Source organism: Molossus molossus, unplaced genomic scaffold, assembly GCF_014108415.1.
Source record: "Molossus molossus isolate mMolMol1 unplaced genomic scaffold, mMolMol1.p scaffold_m16_p_7, whole genome shotgun sequence".
Classification (NCBI taxonomy): domain Eukaryota; kingdom Metazoa; phylum Chordata; class Mammalia; order Chiroptera; family Molossidae; genus Molossus; species Molossus molossus.
Window position 1 is genome coordinate 32,511,091 of NW_023425401.1, and position 13,014 is coordinate 32,524,104.

At 45.5% G+C, this 13,014-nt stretch overlaps 2 protein-coding genes across 4 annotated transcripts in view; one reads left to right on the forward strand and one right to left on the reverse strand.

Moving 5' to 3' along the window:
* Window positions 1–222: 222 nt before the first annotated feature.
* PEG10 (paternally expressed 10) lies at window positions 223–10,986 on the reverse strand. Its single transcript, XM_036247484.1, is given in 4 exon segments — window positions 223–3,283; window positions 3,286–4,451; window positions 5,830–5,888; window positions 10,847–10,986. Coding segments are annotated over 2 exon segments (2,049 nt in total). The 5' UTR covers window positions 4,175–4,451; window positions 5,830–5,888; window positions 10,847–10,986; the 3' UTR covers window positions 223–2,123.
* A 276-nt stretch (window positions 10,987–11,262) lies between these two features.
* The window catches only part of SGCE (sarcoglycan epsilon), a 67,498-nt gene continuing 65,746 nt past the window's right edge, over window positions 11,263–13,014 (forward strand). For 2 of the 3 annotated variants that reach the window (XM_036246643.1, XM_036246644.1), the window contains exon 1: window positions 11,263–11,434. In XM_036246643.1, the coding sequence (XP_036102536.1) occupies window positions 11,326–11,434 (109 nt within the window). In that variant the 5' untranslated portion in view covers window positions 11,263–11,325. The remainder of the gene's footprint in view (window positions 11,435–13,014) is intronic. The other variant, XM_036246642.1, reaches the window with a different exon arrangement.

Consider the following 13,014-nt stretch of genomic DNA (forward strand, 5'->3'; position numbering starts at 1 on the left):
AAGTGACGCTTCAAACAGTCCAGAAGCAGAAATGCACCGTGTAAAAAGAATCACATACTCTAAAACACATGAGTGACGGACAAGTTCTCTGATTCCATTGAAAAAGAAAAAGAAAGTTTTTTGGATTAAATAGCCAATTAGGTATCTGCTTTAAATTTGTGGATTTTTTAAAAACAGCCAATTAGGTATATATCTTCTTTGAATTCATGGATTTTTTTCCTGTGTGATTTTTAAAGGCCTAATTGATAAAATTGAAATTATATATGATGTTAAAATAGAAGATTGAAGATGAACAGGATGAACTATTATACAAAACTCCAGTTCCGAGGAGCCTCTCATTCACAGTGTTTGTAAGAGAAGTTCACAGTAAGGAAGTATTTTACACTACATTACTTATCTATTTTAATTAGCTTAACTCTAACACAGTAAGAATTGAATAGTACTTTGTAATTCAATGGAAATAATATTTGAGCAGTCACCACTTAAAAACACTGTTAAAGGACACCACTAATCTACAGCTAAAACATTTAAGTATTTAAACATGCAATAATAAGGATGCTAATGAATATGTGAAAGATGATGTTGACGAAAAATGAAACTTCACTATTAGACTCCTCTTCCTGATAGGCAATTTGAAGCATATACCATCTTGTTTTCTACTGCTTAAACTGTGTTTTGGCAACTGGCAACTGTGTGCTGAAACACACGCTCCTCAAAGCCTGCTTCTTTCTTCTCCGTGCGTGGCAGCAAAATGGAGTCTCAGCAACCAGGCAGGAAGGATGACACAAATCCTGCAGCAGGGTTAATGGCAGTAGTAAAGAATTAAACAGAAAGAGAAGTTAGACAAACAATTCAAGGTAGTAGCAAGGGACCAGGCTAAAAGAAGTCAGGCAGTCCCAGGTTGGCACAAAGCATCCAGAAGACACCAGGTGATGTCACTGGACTGAAGACAACGCTGGTGTTGTCTGCTGCTTTGAGTCATTTGAGTTCCTTTCTGAGGCATTTCATTCACTGGCAGCTGGATTTGAAGCTCACTAAAGAAGCTTATATCCTCAAGACAGTATCCAGTGCCCCAATTTCTCTTCAAAGACATCCCTCCCAGGCATAAGAGTGTGGGTGTGGGTGCTAAAATCATTTCCCCTCTCTAGGCATCCTGATGCTACATTTTAGTGAGGGAACTGATGATGAAATGCCCAGATGCATAAGGAAACATAGATGTGGACAGATGCTCCCATGATTTCCAGTGATTGATTTTGCTACTCATTAGCCCTCAGACATGATTGATAGGTGGTCACATTTCACAAACATCTAACACGCTTGGAGCCACCAACAGTTTCTGGTTACCAGGTTTAACATTTTGTGGAAGTCACTGCTGGCATGACGATGGTAACGTGTTGTGACAAAGCCAGAGTTCTTGGGTACACGTGATTTGCACCAGGATGTGAAGGCACACTCAACATGCAAAGGTCAGTCTGAAAGGGCGCTTCCTTCTCAAGCCTGAGGTGTTTCTGTTGCAGGGATTTTGCCTGCTCCTGGGAGAACTGGTCAAGTTGCTGCTCCTTGAGAATCAACAGAACCATGAGAGAGAAGTTTGAAGATGGTGAAGTCTCTGAGGGTGCAGCAAAAAGATCACGGAAGCCGTTTTACACTGCACCAAGAATTGTGGCTTCCTTAATAAGGCATCGGTCCTCCAATGATGTAAAGAGAGTCCCGAAACTGCAAAGAAAGTCATGTCCTCCCCCTCTTGGTCTCCCCCTCCACAAAGAAAACAGCACTTCCTGTGTTTGCATCAGCTTCTCTGTAAATACTGATTCGGGTTTCCAAGATTTACTGGGTTACAAGTAAACTTATTACGAATTTTAGTTAGAATTGGCAGTGAAGGTGGAAAACAGATAATTTGTTGGCCAATATTCTGTTACTCCCAGAAAATGGTAGGGATCTTTTGGTGCTTTTAGGATGTGTGCCAGTCCAGGGTGGCCCCGACCTTCTGGAGCCGTTTCAGAGAGGACTGCACCTCGGGTGGGCCTGAAGACACAGTAGACCAATTTAGCACACAGTCACTGATTGAGAAGCTGACCAGATACACATTTTGAGGGCAGAGATCCTGAAAGACATGACAGAATTCACAGGGTGCTGTAGGATGGCGGCGGCGGTGGGGGCGGCGGCGGGGGCGGAGGCTGCGGTGGCGGATATTGGGGTACCGGAGGCTGGCGGTACCAATGCGGATTCCAAGTGATCATCACAGGGACATAGAGCGAGCGTCCATGTCCATCTCTTCCCACTGGGTACCAGGCGAATCCGACTGGGTAGGTCGGGTATGTGCCGTAAGTGGGGTACGCTGGAATCTGAGGTATGTATTCAGTGTATGTTGCCAGGTGAGCTTGGTCATCCAGATTGGGAATAGAGAGCCGAGGATACTGATTCTGGATGGTGAAACTGTTGGGGGCTCGGCAGTCGTAAGAAACTTGCAGCTTCCACCCTCTTTTCACCTGGAGTATTTGGGCTCCGTTGGGTGCGATTGTTGGAGTTATCAGCCCATCTTTCACATTTCTGGCCACGAAATCGCGCAGAGCTGCCATTTCAGGTTCGGACAGTGAATACACGTGTCCGCTGGGAATACTGTGTGCTCCAGGAATCATTTCTATGGTGGGGTCCACCAGGCGGTGATCTGGGTAGACGCTGTCATCCACTGGAGTGTACACATTCTGGACATAGTAATACCTCACTGGGTGGTAAACTCTGTATCCGTCTACTGGGTAGTAAAAGGACGGCTGTGCTGGTGGTGGCAGAATCGGTGGTATTGGAGAATACATCCGGCAGTGGTATCGGCAGTACTCAGAATCAAAGACGATGGAGCGCGTGCTCCAGGTGATGTTGGGATCATGTGTGCTCAGCCAGCGCACCCCCAGGACGACGGGGAAGAATGGAGACTGAGTCACGTCGAATGACAGCACTTCACGGTGATCTCCCAAGTCGACTACCAGATCATGGGTTTCGTGGACAACTGGGCCCGATGCTATGGGACGTCCATCGATCGCTTCCACAAGTATTGGCCAGTCCTTGATTCTTAGAGGAATTGCATTCTGGGCAACGTACTCGTGATCAATGAAGTTGCCAGAAGCACCAGAATCGATCATGGCTCGGACGAACAGGGTGTGTCTGCCCGGAAGATGAATCTGGAGCATCACTTGCAAGTGAGATGAAGCATCATCTGGTGGGGACCTTATTATTTCTGGCCCGGTCGCTGAAGGTCCCTCTACAGCGGGGCCGGGGAGTTTCCCGCCGGCGACGCCTTCGAGGCCTTGGCAGGACAGTTGTCGGCGTAGTGACCTCCATTCCCACAGTAGAGGCACAGGTTCAGCTTTCTGCGTCTTTCCTTTTCTTCCTGGGTCAGGCGCATGCGCGCACCTCCCACGGGCTCGGTGGGATCCACCTGGCTGGAGACGTGCGGCAACACCAGCGCGCGCGGTGGGGAGCGAGGCTTGCGGGCTGCGGCCGCCCTGGCCAGCCTTCTCTCGATGTGGATGCACTGGCCGATCAGGGCCGACAGCGACTTGGCGACTTCGAGGCATGTGAGCTCAGCCTGGATGTGGTCGCTGAGGCCCTCGTGGTACTGGTCAATCAGCGCGGGCTCATTCCAATCCAGGTCCTGGGCAATCATCTGGAAAGCATTGGAGTAGTCGACCACGGACCCCATGCCCTGGCGCAGACGTCTGATCTTGCGTTTGGCCGCCTCCCGCCTCTGGGGGTCTTCAAAGACGTGCTTCATCTCGGTCATGAAGGCTGGGTAGTTGTGCATCAGGTAATGGGCTCGCTCCAGTTTTGCGGAGGCCCAGCGAGCAGCACGGCCAGTCATCATGCTGGTCACGAAGCAGACGCGGACGCGGTCAACTGAGAAATCTCTGGTGCTCTTTTCCATGAAAAGCTGACACTGGGACATGAAAGGAACCAGCATGTCTGGGTTGCCATCAAACTTCTCGGGAAGGTCTTCTGGGCACTCTTCCTCAATGGGAGGGGGTGGGGCAGCAGCCGCTGCAGCACCGCGGAGCTCCAGCTCATCTTCCTCATCCTGGGGGGCAGGCTCCACTTGCACCTGCTCACGGAGGTTCGAGTTCTCCTCCGTGAGCTTCTGCACCTGGTTCTGCAGGTTGTTGTTCTCCTCGGACTGCCTCATGACCTTCTCTCTAAGGTTGTTGATCTCTTCGGAGAGATCCTCCCGCTGGCGTTCAGCCAGGTTGGGGATGTACTCACCCCTTTCGCAGCTGTGTGAAGAGGAGGAGGGGTCGTTAGGGGGAGGAGGAGGAGGAGGAGGTGGGCAGTCGGGCCCCAGGGTGAAAGTTGGGGTGGGAGGAAACCTCCCAGATGTAGCTTCACTCCCGTGAGGATGGAGGCCTGGATCCTGGCCTCCTCTTCCACTCTTTCTTCTTTTTGTTTTCAAAAGCTTTTTGTTTCTGTAAATGAGGATAAAAGCATAATTCAACACATACAGTCAAAGCAGCACAATATAAAGAAAAAAATTAGCATTTAAAGTATCTACTAAAGTATTCTAATTACATGAGTATTTAAAGTCTCTTTACTTGCTTACATTAAGTTAATAAACAAAACTCCTACAAAGAACCATAGATAATGAAAAAAACAACCCTCTTTTTGATGTCCACATGACATTTTCCTCAAAAGTCACCTGTTCATTATGATTCAACAATACATAAATGTATCAACAGTACTCTGCTTAACTTTACTGACTATAAAAGAATGCTGAGACATTCCAAACAAGTAGTTTTGAATTCAGAGAGCAGAGCAAGAAACGTTCAAGGTAAAGATGGCTACCAAATAAATTACACAGAACAAAGCCAAAATAATAACTGTTATTTGAGAAGTTACCTGAATAACAAATAATATTCCAGCCTATGGGGTGGGGGGTGGGGGGACTAGGGGAGTGGGGTCTGCCACAAAACCAACAGGATTGTCTAAATTAGTAATTAGTTGTTTTTTTTTTACCATAATTTGATTTCCCAGAGAGAATTCCCTATGAGACAGAAATGGCACTGAGCAGCAACATGTCTGTCTGTATGTTTTCCTTCCTATTATGTGGACAATCAACAAATACCAGTTGCTATCTCCTAGGAGGAGCTGGGCTTATATATAAAATAGGACACTGAAGACGACCAAATAATAGCATCCCTCAAACTTATAGTAAGGATTTCATTAATGCAGTTAAATCATATAGTGAGTTTTCAATAACTGTTAGCTGATATTAATAAAGTTACTAATAAGAAAACAGAAAAGGTTACTTTCTGTGGAAAGAGGTTGGCATTAAAACAGGGAGGGGCTGCAACTATGCCAACCTGGGCATGCATTTCCCACCTTAAGATACTATTTTTTAAAATACTTTGTTGGTCAAACAAATCCAGGGCTTAATTTGACTTGCAGGTCACCAGTTCACAATCCCTGCTTTTTAAACTGGATTTGTTTAAACTGGAGCTGGATCAGTGCAGCTCTACCTGAAAGTTTGTAATTTAGAGTTGGATAAGGACTGAACTCCAAGGGGTGAGTGGTGTGGGGAGTGTGGGTACTGGAGAGAAGAGACTACATGTCCTAATTATGTGACTGGTGACAATAAATCACATACTATATCATCACACAGTGCCTATATACTTCCTGAATATAGGGTTAAATCTATTTAAAGCAATTAAATTATTTCAACTTTTCAGTGATTTTTTTTTTAATGAGCATCAAATTCTAATTTTTGTAAAACTCTAGGAAAGTGCTCGAAAGTTTAGAAGCATAATGTATATAAAGCAGGCAGGCTGCCTATTCACTAGGTTTTACCTTGGCAATCCGTCCTGTTGCTCTCTGACCCGTACAGGTAAAAATGGGCACCAAATTAACTACATAAAATAAAACCACAAAGATAAATGTGTTATTTAGAGAAGTTAGGTGAAAAACAGCTACTATTTCAACCAATAGAACACAAGTAAAAAAAAGTGATGGTAATCAAATATACCTGTAAACTTTGAGTTCTGTTCCAGGCTGTGGAGAAACACCCCTTCTTCCTTCTTTCCCAAGACCCCCTCCTAATCCTTTAGGTCACTCCCTTGTCCCAACCTGGATACCCACAGCCACTCTCCCTGTGCCCTGTGCTTTTGGTGCAGACTCTCCAAGGAGTGGCTTATATAGCAAGCAGAGTCCTTAAGGGACAAATTTGCTGTGCCATTTTAATAGTTTTAACTTTCTAGTTAATTACTTTAATAACTTAGGCTACAAAAACAATGAATAACTGACATTCAAGATAAAATATTCAAGTTTTAAAAAGTTAGAAGATGCAACAATTAACATACCATAGTTTGACATTTAGTTTCATTTCCAACTCCTTAAAAACAATTATACTGGTGACACTCAGAATATAAGATCACAAAATAATGCAATTTTTATTTATTAAATTTAATGAATAAATAATTTTATTGTCCCATTTAAAAACTAATAAGCACAGGTCAGGTGATTCAGGTGCCATTTCTGTCATCTAGACATTAATACTTTCAAAACAGATTTCTGAAAAGGTCTGGTGCAGACTGACCCAAGTCAGAAAGCTTAACCTATGTGTCAATCACAGTCATTGGGTGGGCTTTATTGAGGCCCACGCCTGATGGATTTAACATCTGCAAAACACAATGATAAGTCAGAAATAACAACATATTAGGAAATTAGCAAACAATCACTGAATTGTTTAGGGAAACAGAAGATCACTAAAGGTTTACAATTCAAATACTTTTGGTAGACAGGAAGGTAACATAAAAGTGAGAAGAGAATGAAGTTCAGACAATAGGGAGGGGCTGCAACTATGTCACTCTGGGATGCATGACTTCCCCTCTCCCAAATACATTCAATTATTTTAATTCTTAAAAAAAATATAAATCCAATGCTGGTCAAACAAAATTCAGGGCCTTATTTGGCCTGCAAAGTCACCAGTTTGTGACCCCTGACCTTTACTAATATGAGGCCTCAGGTACCCCCACCTTTGGGAATTATAATTTTGGAGTAGAATTAAAAAGGATAAATGCCCAGACCAGAGTACTTTAACCATTAAAAGTGAGAGGGTAGTGGGCTGGCAGGTTAACTATCAGTGTAAGTAAAGTTTTAAAATGTTTAACAGCAACCAGAATACAGGTTAACAAAGGAACAGGAGCATTGTGACTGGATTTGGATTACAGAACTATAGCTCCTTAAATGCCCCCTTAATAAGGGCCAGATTGGGGAGAGGGGGGAGGGGGGAGGATGGCGATGGGGGGGAAGTGAGGGAGTGGGGTTTTGTCAAGAGGCCCCATTCCTAAAACCTGAAAGGATGGTCCAGCATAAAGCCAAGTCACCAAGAGTTTAGTGTTAGTCTTTTAAGGAATTAAATAATACATGTGTGTTTAATCTTTGACTCTACAGAATAATCTCTAAAAATTTCTATTCCCCAAACATACCAAAGAGCAATAGTAGGCAAAATCTGCGCTACATTAAACATTGTCAGGAAATTACACTTCATTAACCAACTCTCGTTTACATTTTCAAATGTCTAAATTTCTTTTTGAGTACTAAGTGTGTTATTTATGAAATGCAAGTTCATTAACATGTACATGTTTTTACCATTGGTTTGAAATGCAGATAAAAAATTTAAAATGCAGATAAAAAATTTCTAAGAGGCCCTGGCTGGTTTGGCTCAGCGGTTAGAGCATTGGCCTGTGGTCCAGAGAGACCTGGGTTCAGTTCCAGCTAAGGGCAGGTACCTGGGTTGCAGTTTGTCCCCGGCCCTGGTTGGGTCGTGCAGGTAGCAGCCACTCAATATGTCCCTTTCATGTCGATGTTTCTCTCTCTCTCTCTCTTCCTCCCGCTCTATCTGAACAAAAAATAAAAAAATGTCCTCAGGTGAGGATAAAAAAAAAAAAATTTCTAAGGGGAAGGGGGGTCAGAGTGCCAAGGGGGATAACAGGGGCCTAGGGACTTACTGAAAGCTGTAATTATGATAAGCACATATTTGTATACTTGTTGGGGGTGGGGTGTGACAGATTTTGGGGAGCCAAAACTCCCCAACCCTCACCCCTATAACAAAATCCTGGTTCATGGTTTATAATATATGGAACCAGATTTTTCAATTTCTTCATTTAGTTAGAGACATAAGCATGGTACATCTAACTGGCAGTAAAGTATGAATTTGTTTTATAAAAATGTTTAATAATGCCAGTTAAAACCCTCAATCTATATTTTATACTGTAACCACTTTGTTACATTACACAAATTGTAAATATGACAATTATGTACCATTAAATAATCCACTTGCTCCAAATTTAAATAATTAGCTTTTGCTTTTTATTTTTTAAAAAGCTAATTATTATTTTAAATTAATTTAGTTATGTTGTATTATAATTGCAGCTTACATTGGAATTTTAAAATGCACACTTTAAAAAAAAATATCCTATTAAATGTGAGCGAGATAAAGCAAGCAATGCACCACAGGAAAGAGCCAGGAGCAAAACACCAGAAAAAAACCTGTGGACACCAAGGAAAACACGGAATAAAACAATTTACTCTAGTCATTTAACACATAATTAATGAGTGCCTACCATATGCCAGGCACAATTAATAAATATGTAGATAAGTTAGCCAGGGCTAATACCCTAGAGTTCCAAGAAAAAATCCAGCTTCGTAGGCACATAGATAAACCCCTCACTCTTGCTCAGAGACCAAGCCAGCACACCCAATAAGCCACTTAAAACTCCTATAGAACAGTTCTCAAGTTGTTTTTTATTTTGTATCCACCAAGGTGTAGGTACTACAGAGGTCCAGTAATGTCGAAAAAAAAAAAAACCAAAGACCTTCACCTTAAGTGTTAAGGTATTTAAAACATTTTATTTTTCATTTGTAGTAAAACATTTAGCTGGATTGCCTTTAGAGGCGCCAGGCTTGTCAATTTAGGGGCACACTTTATAACCCACTATCACGAATTTAAATTGTGGGTTTATGTTACTTAACATATGCAAAGCATTTATAAAAAGTGCTTATGAATTCCAGATATAATTACTATTGTTAATTGTTCTTTATTATTCTTATATTTATTATATATTTGTGGATAGAAAGCAAAACCGGTACGGCAGAGAAACCACAGGAGGGCGGGGCTGTGCAGCCAGGCTCAGGTAGTAAAGACACGCAGGCGCAGAGGTGGACCTGATGGGGGTGGGGTAGCTCACACTGCGCAAGTGCATGCAGCTCAGGGGGAGGCGGGGCTGTATGCCAACTCAGAAGAGGCTGGCTCAGGGAGGGGCCGAGTTTTGGATAGGTGTGGTCTAGGGCAGCCACCTCAGAGGAGGAGGCCTTAGAGAGGCGGGGCCTGGGGGAGCCACTCAAAGGAGGCGGGCTTAGAGAGGCGGGGTCTGGGGGAGCCACCTCAAAGGAGGAGGGCTCAGAGAGGCGTGGTCTGGGGAGGCGCACTCTTGGAGGCGCGCTCTGGGGAGGCGCTGCTCTGGAGAGGCGCGCTCTGGGAAGGCGCGCTCTTGGAGGCGCGCTCTGAGAAGGCGCGCTCTGGGAAGGCGCGCTCTGGGAAGGCGCGCTCTGGGAAGGCGCGCTGCAGAGGAGGCACGTTCAAGGTAGGCTCTGGGAGGCGCTAAACCCACTCTGAGCAGATACTGCAGAGAAGGCACGCTAGAATGGGCGGGGCAGGTCTGAGACTGGCTTCATGCCTCTCCCAGAATCCCCCCTCCCCAAACCCCTCCCACCAGCCTCCAACAGCCAGCTTCATTTCATGCAACATGAGGAATTTTCTCCAGATCCAATCCCTCCCCAATACTAAGCAAACCAACAGTTTTCACAAACTGTTGCTGGACGCCTATTCGCGCCACCACTACAACTTCAATCAAGCGCAACTAGGCAAGGCAGCTCGCTCTGCCATCACCAAAATATTCCCTTTTACACTCAAGTTAGGGCCCCTCCACTCCACTGCTATAGCAGGAATGGTGTGGGCAGAATGTTAAACACTAATTTTTGCCTGGGGCTCCATTTTGTCTACCGGCACGCAGAAAACCGACTTGCAGAAAAACATAGTGGGAGCCATTCCAAAAGGTATGTAAGAGACAAAGGGTAGGGTTTCCCCCTCTAAGAAGATAGAGTAATTGTACTCTGCAGCTTATATCCCTCTACGGCTGGTTTCTTTGTAGCGCCAAACAGTGCAGCTTGGATATCTCTGCAGCTGTTATTACTTTATAGCGCATTTGAAGGTATAAATTGTTCTGCAGCTCCTGTACCTCTGCAGTTCCTGTGCCTTGTAGCGCAGTGAAGCGCTGTTGTAGTGCAATCATATCATTTTTGTAGCACGAATCTTCTGCAGCTCAGATTTTGTAGCGCATTTAAAGCGCAAATCAGTTTGCAGCTCATATATCGCTGCAGTTCCTACTGGTTTGTAGCGCACTGAAGCGCCCATCAGTCCTTAGCGCAGTTGAAGCGCTTATCAGTCTGAAGCGCAATTGAAGCGCTTATCAGTCCATAGCGCATTAAGCACCAATTAGTTTTTCGCGCGTATCACTTTGTAGTGCATTTGAAGAGCAAATTCTAAATTGGTCTGGAGATCAAGTCCGTCTGCAGCTCATGTCTGTCCGCAGCTCATGTCTGTCTACAGACCAAATCTGGACTTAGGTTCTGGAAATCAAAACCCTTAAGGCTTGGCTTCTCCACTGATTTGGGGTACAGCCAGTGAAGGCGTGACAAGGTTTGCGCGGAGACATTCAGGGGCGCTGCTCCATCTCCCGATAAGAACGGGGAATGATGTGATCTAAAAAAACCAAAAACAAAAAAACCGTCCTCACCGCATACTCACCACGCGAGGACTCCTCTGCGAAGACAGGAAAGATGGGGTCCCACACCTATGCCAGGCGTGGGTTCCGCCGGGAACTCTGCACCCGGAGTGGCTCCGGTTGCGAGCCCGCTCAGCGGACCTTTCGCGAGGCTCGGTGGACCCTCTCCGCGTTCTCCCAGGTCGCAGTCAGGTTTCTTCGACACACACCAACCGAAGTTGAAGCGCGTGTACCAAGAGCACGGACTGGGAGCCTTATATAGGCTGAACAGAGGAGGGGGGCACCAAATCCCAGCGTGCTTCGCGGGTTAGGGGGGCGGAGGGGTGTGGGGGCGGGCAGGATGGGGGTGGGGGCGATGGGCTCACTACACTGGCCCGCCGCTAGAGGGAGTATGGGATTAGGAGGGGGAGCAGGATGCTGATGCTGAACTGGCCAAGCTGGGAGGAAAGAAGAAAGGGAGGGGAGGGTAGAATCGAGGACGGCTGGCCTAGCCAGGCCAAGAATGCAGTTGCCCCCGTGGTGGGAGCTGGGCGACCCTTGTGCGTGGACAAGACAGAGTCGGGGGACACGCAGGATGAGCCCCTCGACCACTGGCACCTTCTTGCTGACAGGTTAGTGGCCCGCGCGCGACAGGCGGTACCGAGGCCAACAGGCCTCTGATTCCCATCCCCCGCCCTGCTTTGGGGTACCCGGGTGCGTTTTTTTGGGCGTCAGCCCCTCTTGCTGCCTGGGTCCCCACTACACCCCCTCCTCCTGGACGCCACCCACCCCACTTCCGAGCCTTTTGTGCGTCGCTTCCTAGGCTTGACCCCTGGCCTTTTCTTTTTCTCTGCACCCCCGCAGGCCCCTCCCTGCCCAGAAAACGCAGAAATTTTATCTCCAATTTCTATTCCCATCCCTGTCCCCCCCCTCCCACCCCCCCCTTCCAGCTCCGGTGGTGGACCTCTCCCGATCCTTGCATCAAAGAGCTGGGGGTCATTGCCCATTTTTTCTGGGGGGCTCCGTACCCCGCGATTGAGGCTCTGTGGTCCAGAGGTGAGCCAAAGAAAATGGGTGTCAAACTGCGTCCCCCTCTATATAAACACATTTTTTCCCTTTCTTGAATCCGATCCAGAGAGAACAGAAAAATGTGCATTTGAAACATCGAATTCCCCCCTCTTACTGAGCGCATTTCTGGGCGGCGGATATCTCGTTTTTCTTAGGTTTTACTGAGCCGGGAAGCGGAATCATGAAATGCTGGAACTAAGCAGGCATTCAGGTCAGGGTTAACCCCGGCTGGCGGCCAGAGACGCTGCAAACAGCACCATTTGCCCCACTAAGTGCACTATTTGGAGAAAGCAAAAACAATTAAAAACAGCTGTGGATGCCTCCAGTGTGCTTGGCTGGCTTCGGAGGCTCGCGGCCACGGCCTTTGGGTGGTGATTGCGAGATTTTCGCGGAGACCGAGCTCTCCCTGCAACGTTACGTTTTTGTAAATCTTAAAGAGAATGAATATATTTAGTCAAGGCAGCCTTCTGTTACTCCTTTTAAGTGCGTTGCCGAGATTCAGCCACAAATATTTGTGTGTATGTGTACGTATAAACATACACATATTTTACGCTGGAGAAAATTGCAGAGTGTTACAAGACTCATTTAAATGATGAGGAAGGTTGCCTTTTTAAAAAAAACTCAGCGCGAATTTCCATTTAAGCGCCCCAAAGTGTTAGGCGCTAAGAAAACGGACAATCTGTTGATAACCAGTGCAAAAGAATTTTAAGTTAAAACGGGAAAGCAAATTGTCTACAGCTGAGTGAGGTTCCTTAAACGGATGAGACACATTTGTATTTGAAGGCTAGAATTCAGCATAGTTTAGTAACATTGCTACAGATTATTTATACTGCGAGGATAAATAAGAATTTTAACCGTTACAGATGACAGGGTGGCAGGGATCCAACTTAAACCGAGCCTTCCTAGAAATAAACAAAATTGTGGCACCTTTACTGATATTTTACTTCTTTATCAGAAATAAAATATTGATCATTAGATATATGAATGAATGAAGCGCCGATTTCCAACAATGAAAGATATTTTTCTAGGGACTTGGGGAACACAATTATACTTTTTAGAAGTGCCTCTTAATCTTTAGGATGTACACCCTTTTCTGCCAGATAGAATAATAATCAGGATTTCTTGTGTTTGCTAGAGTATTGTG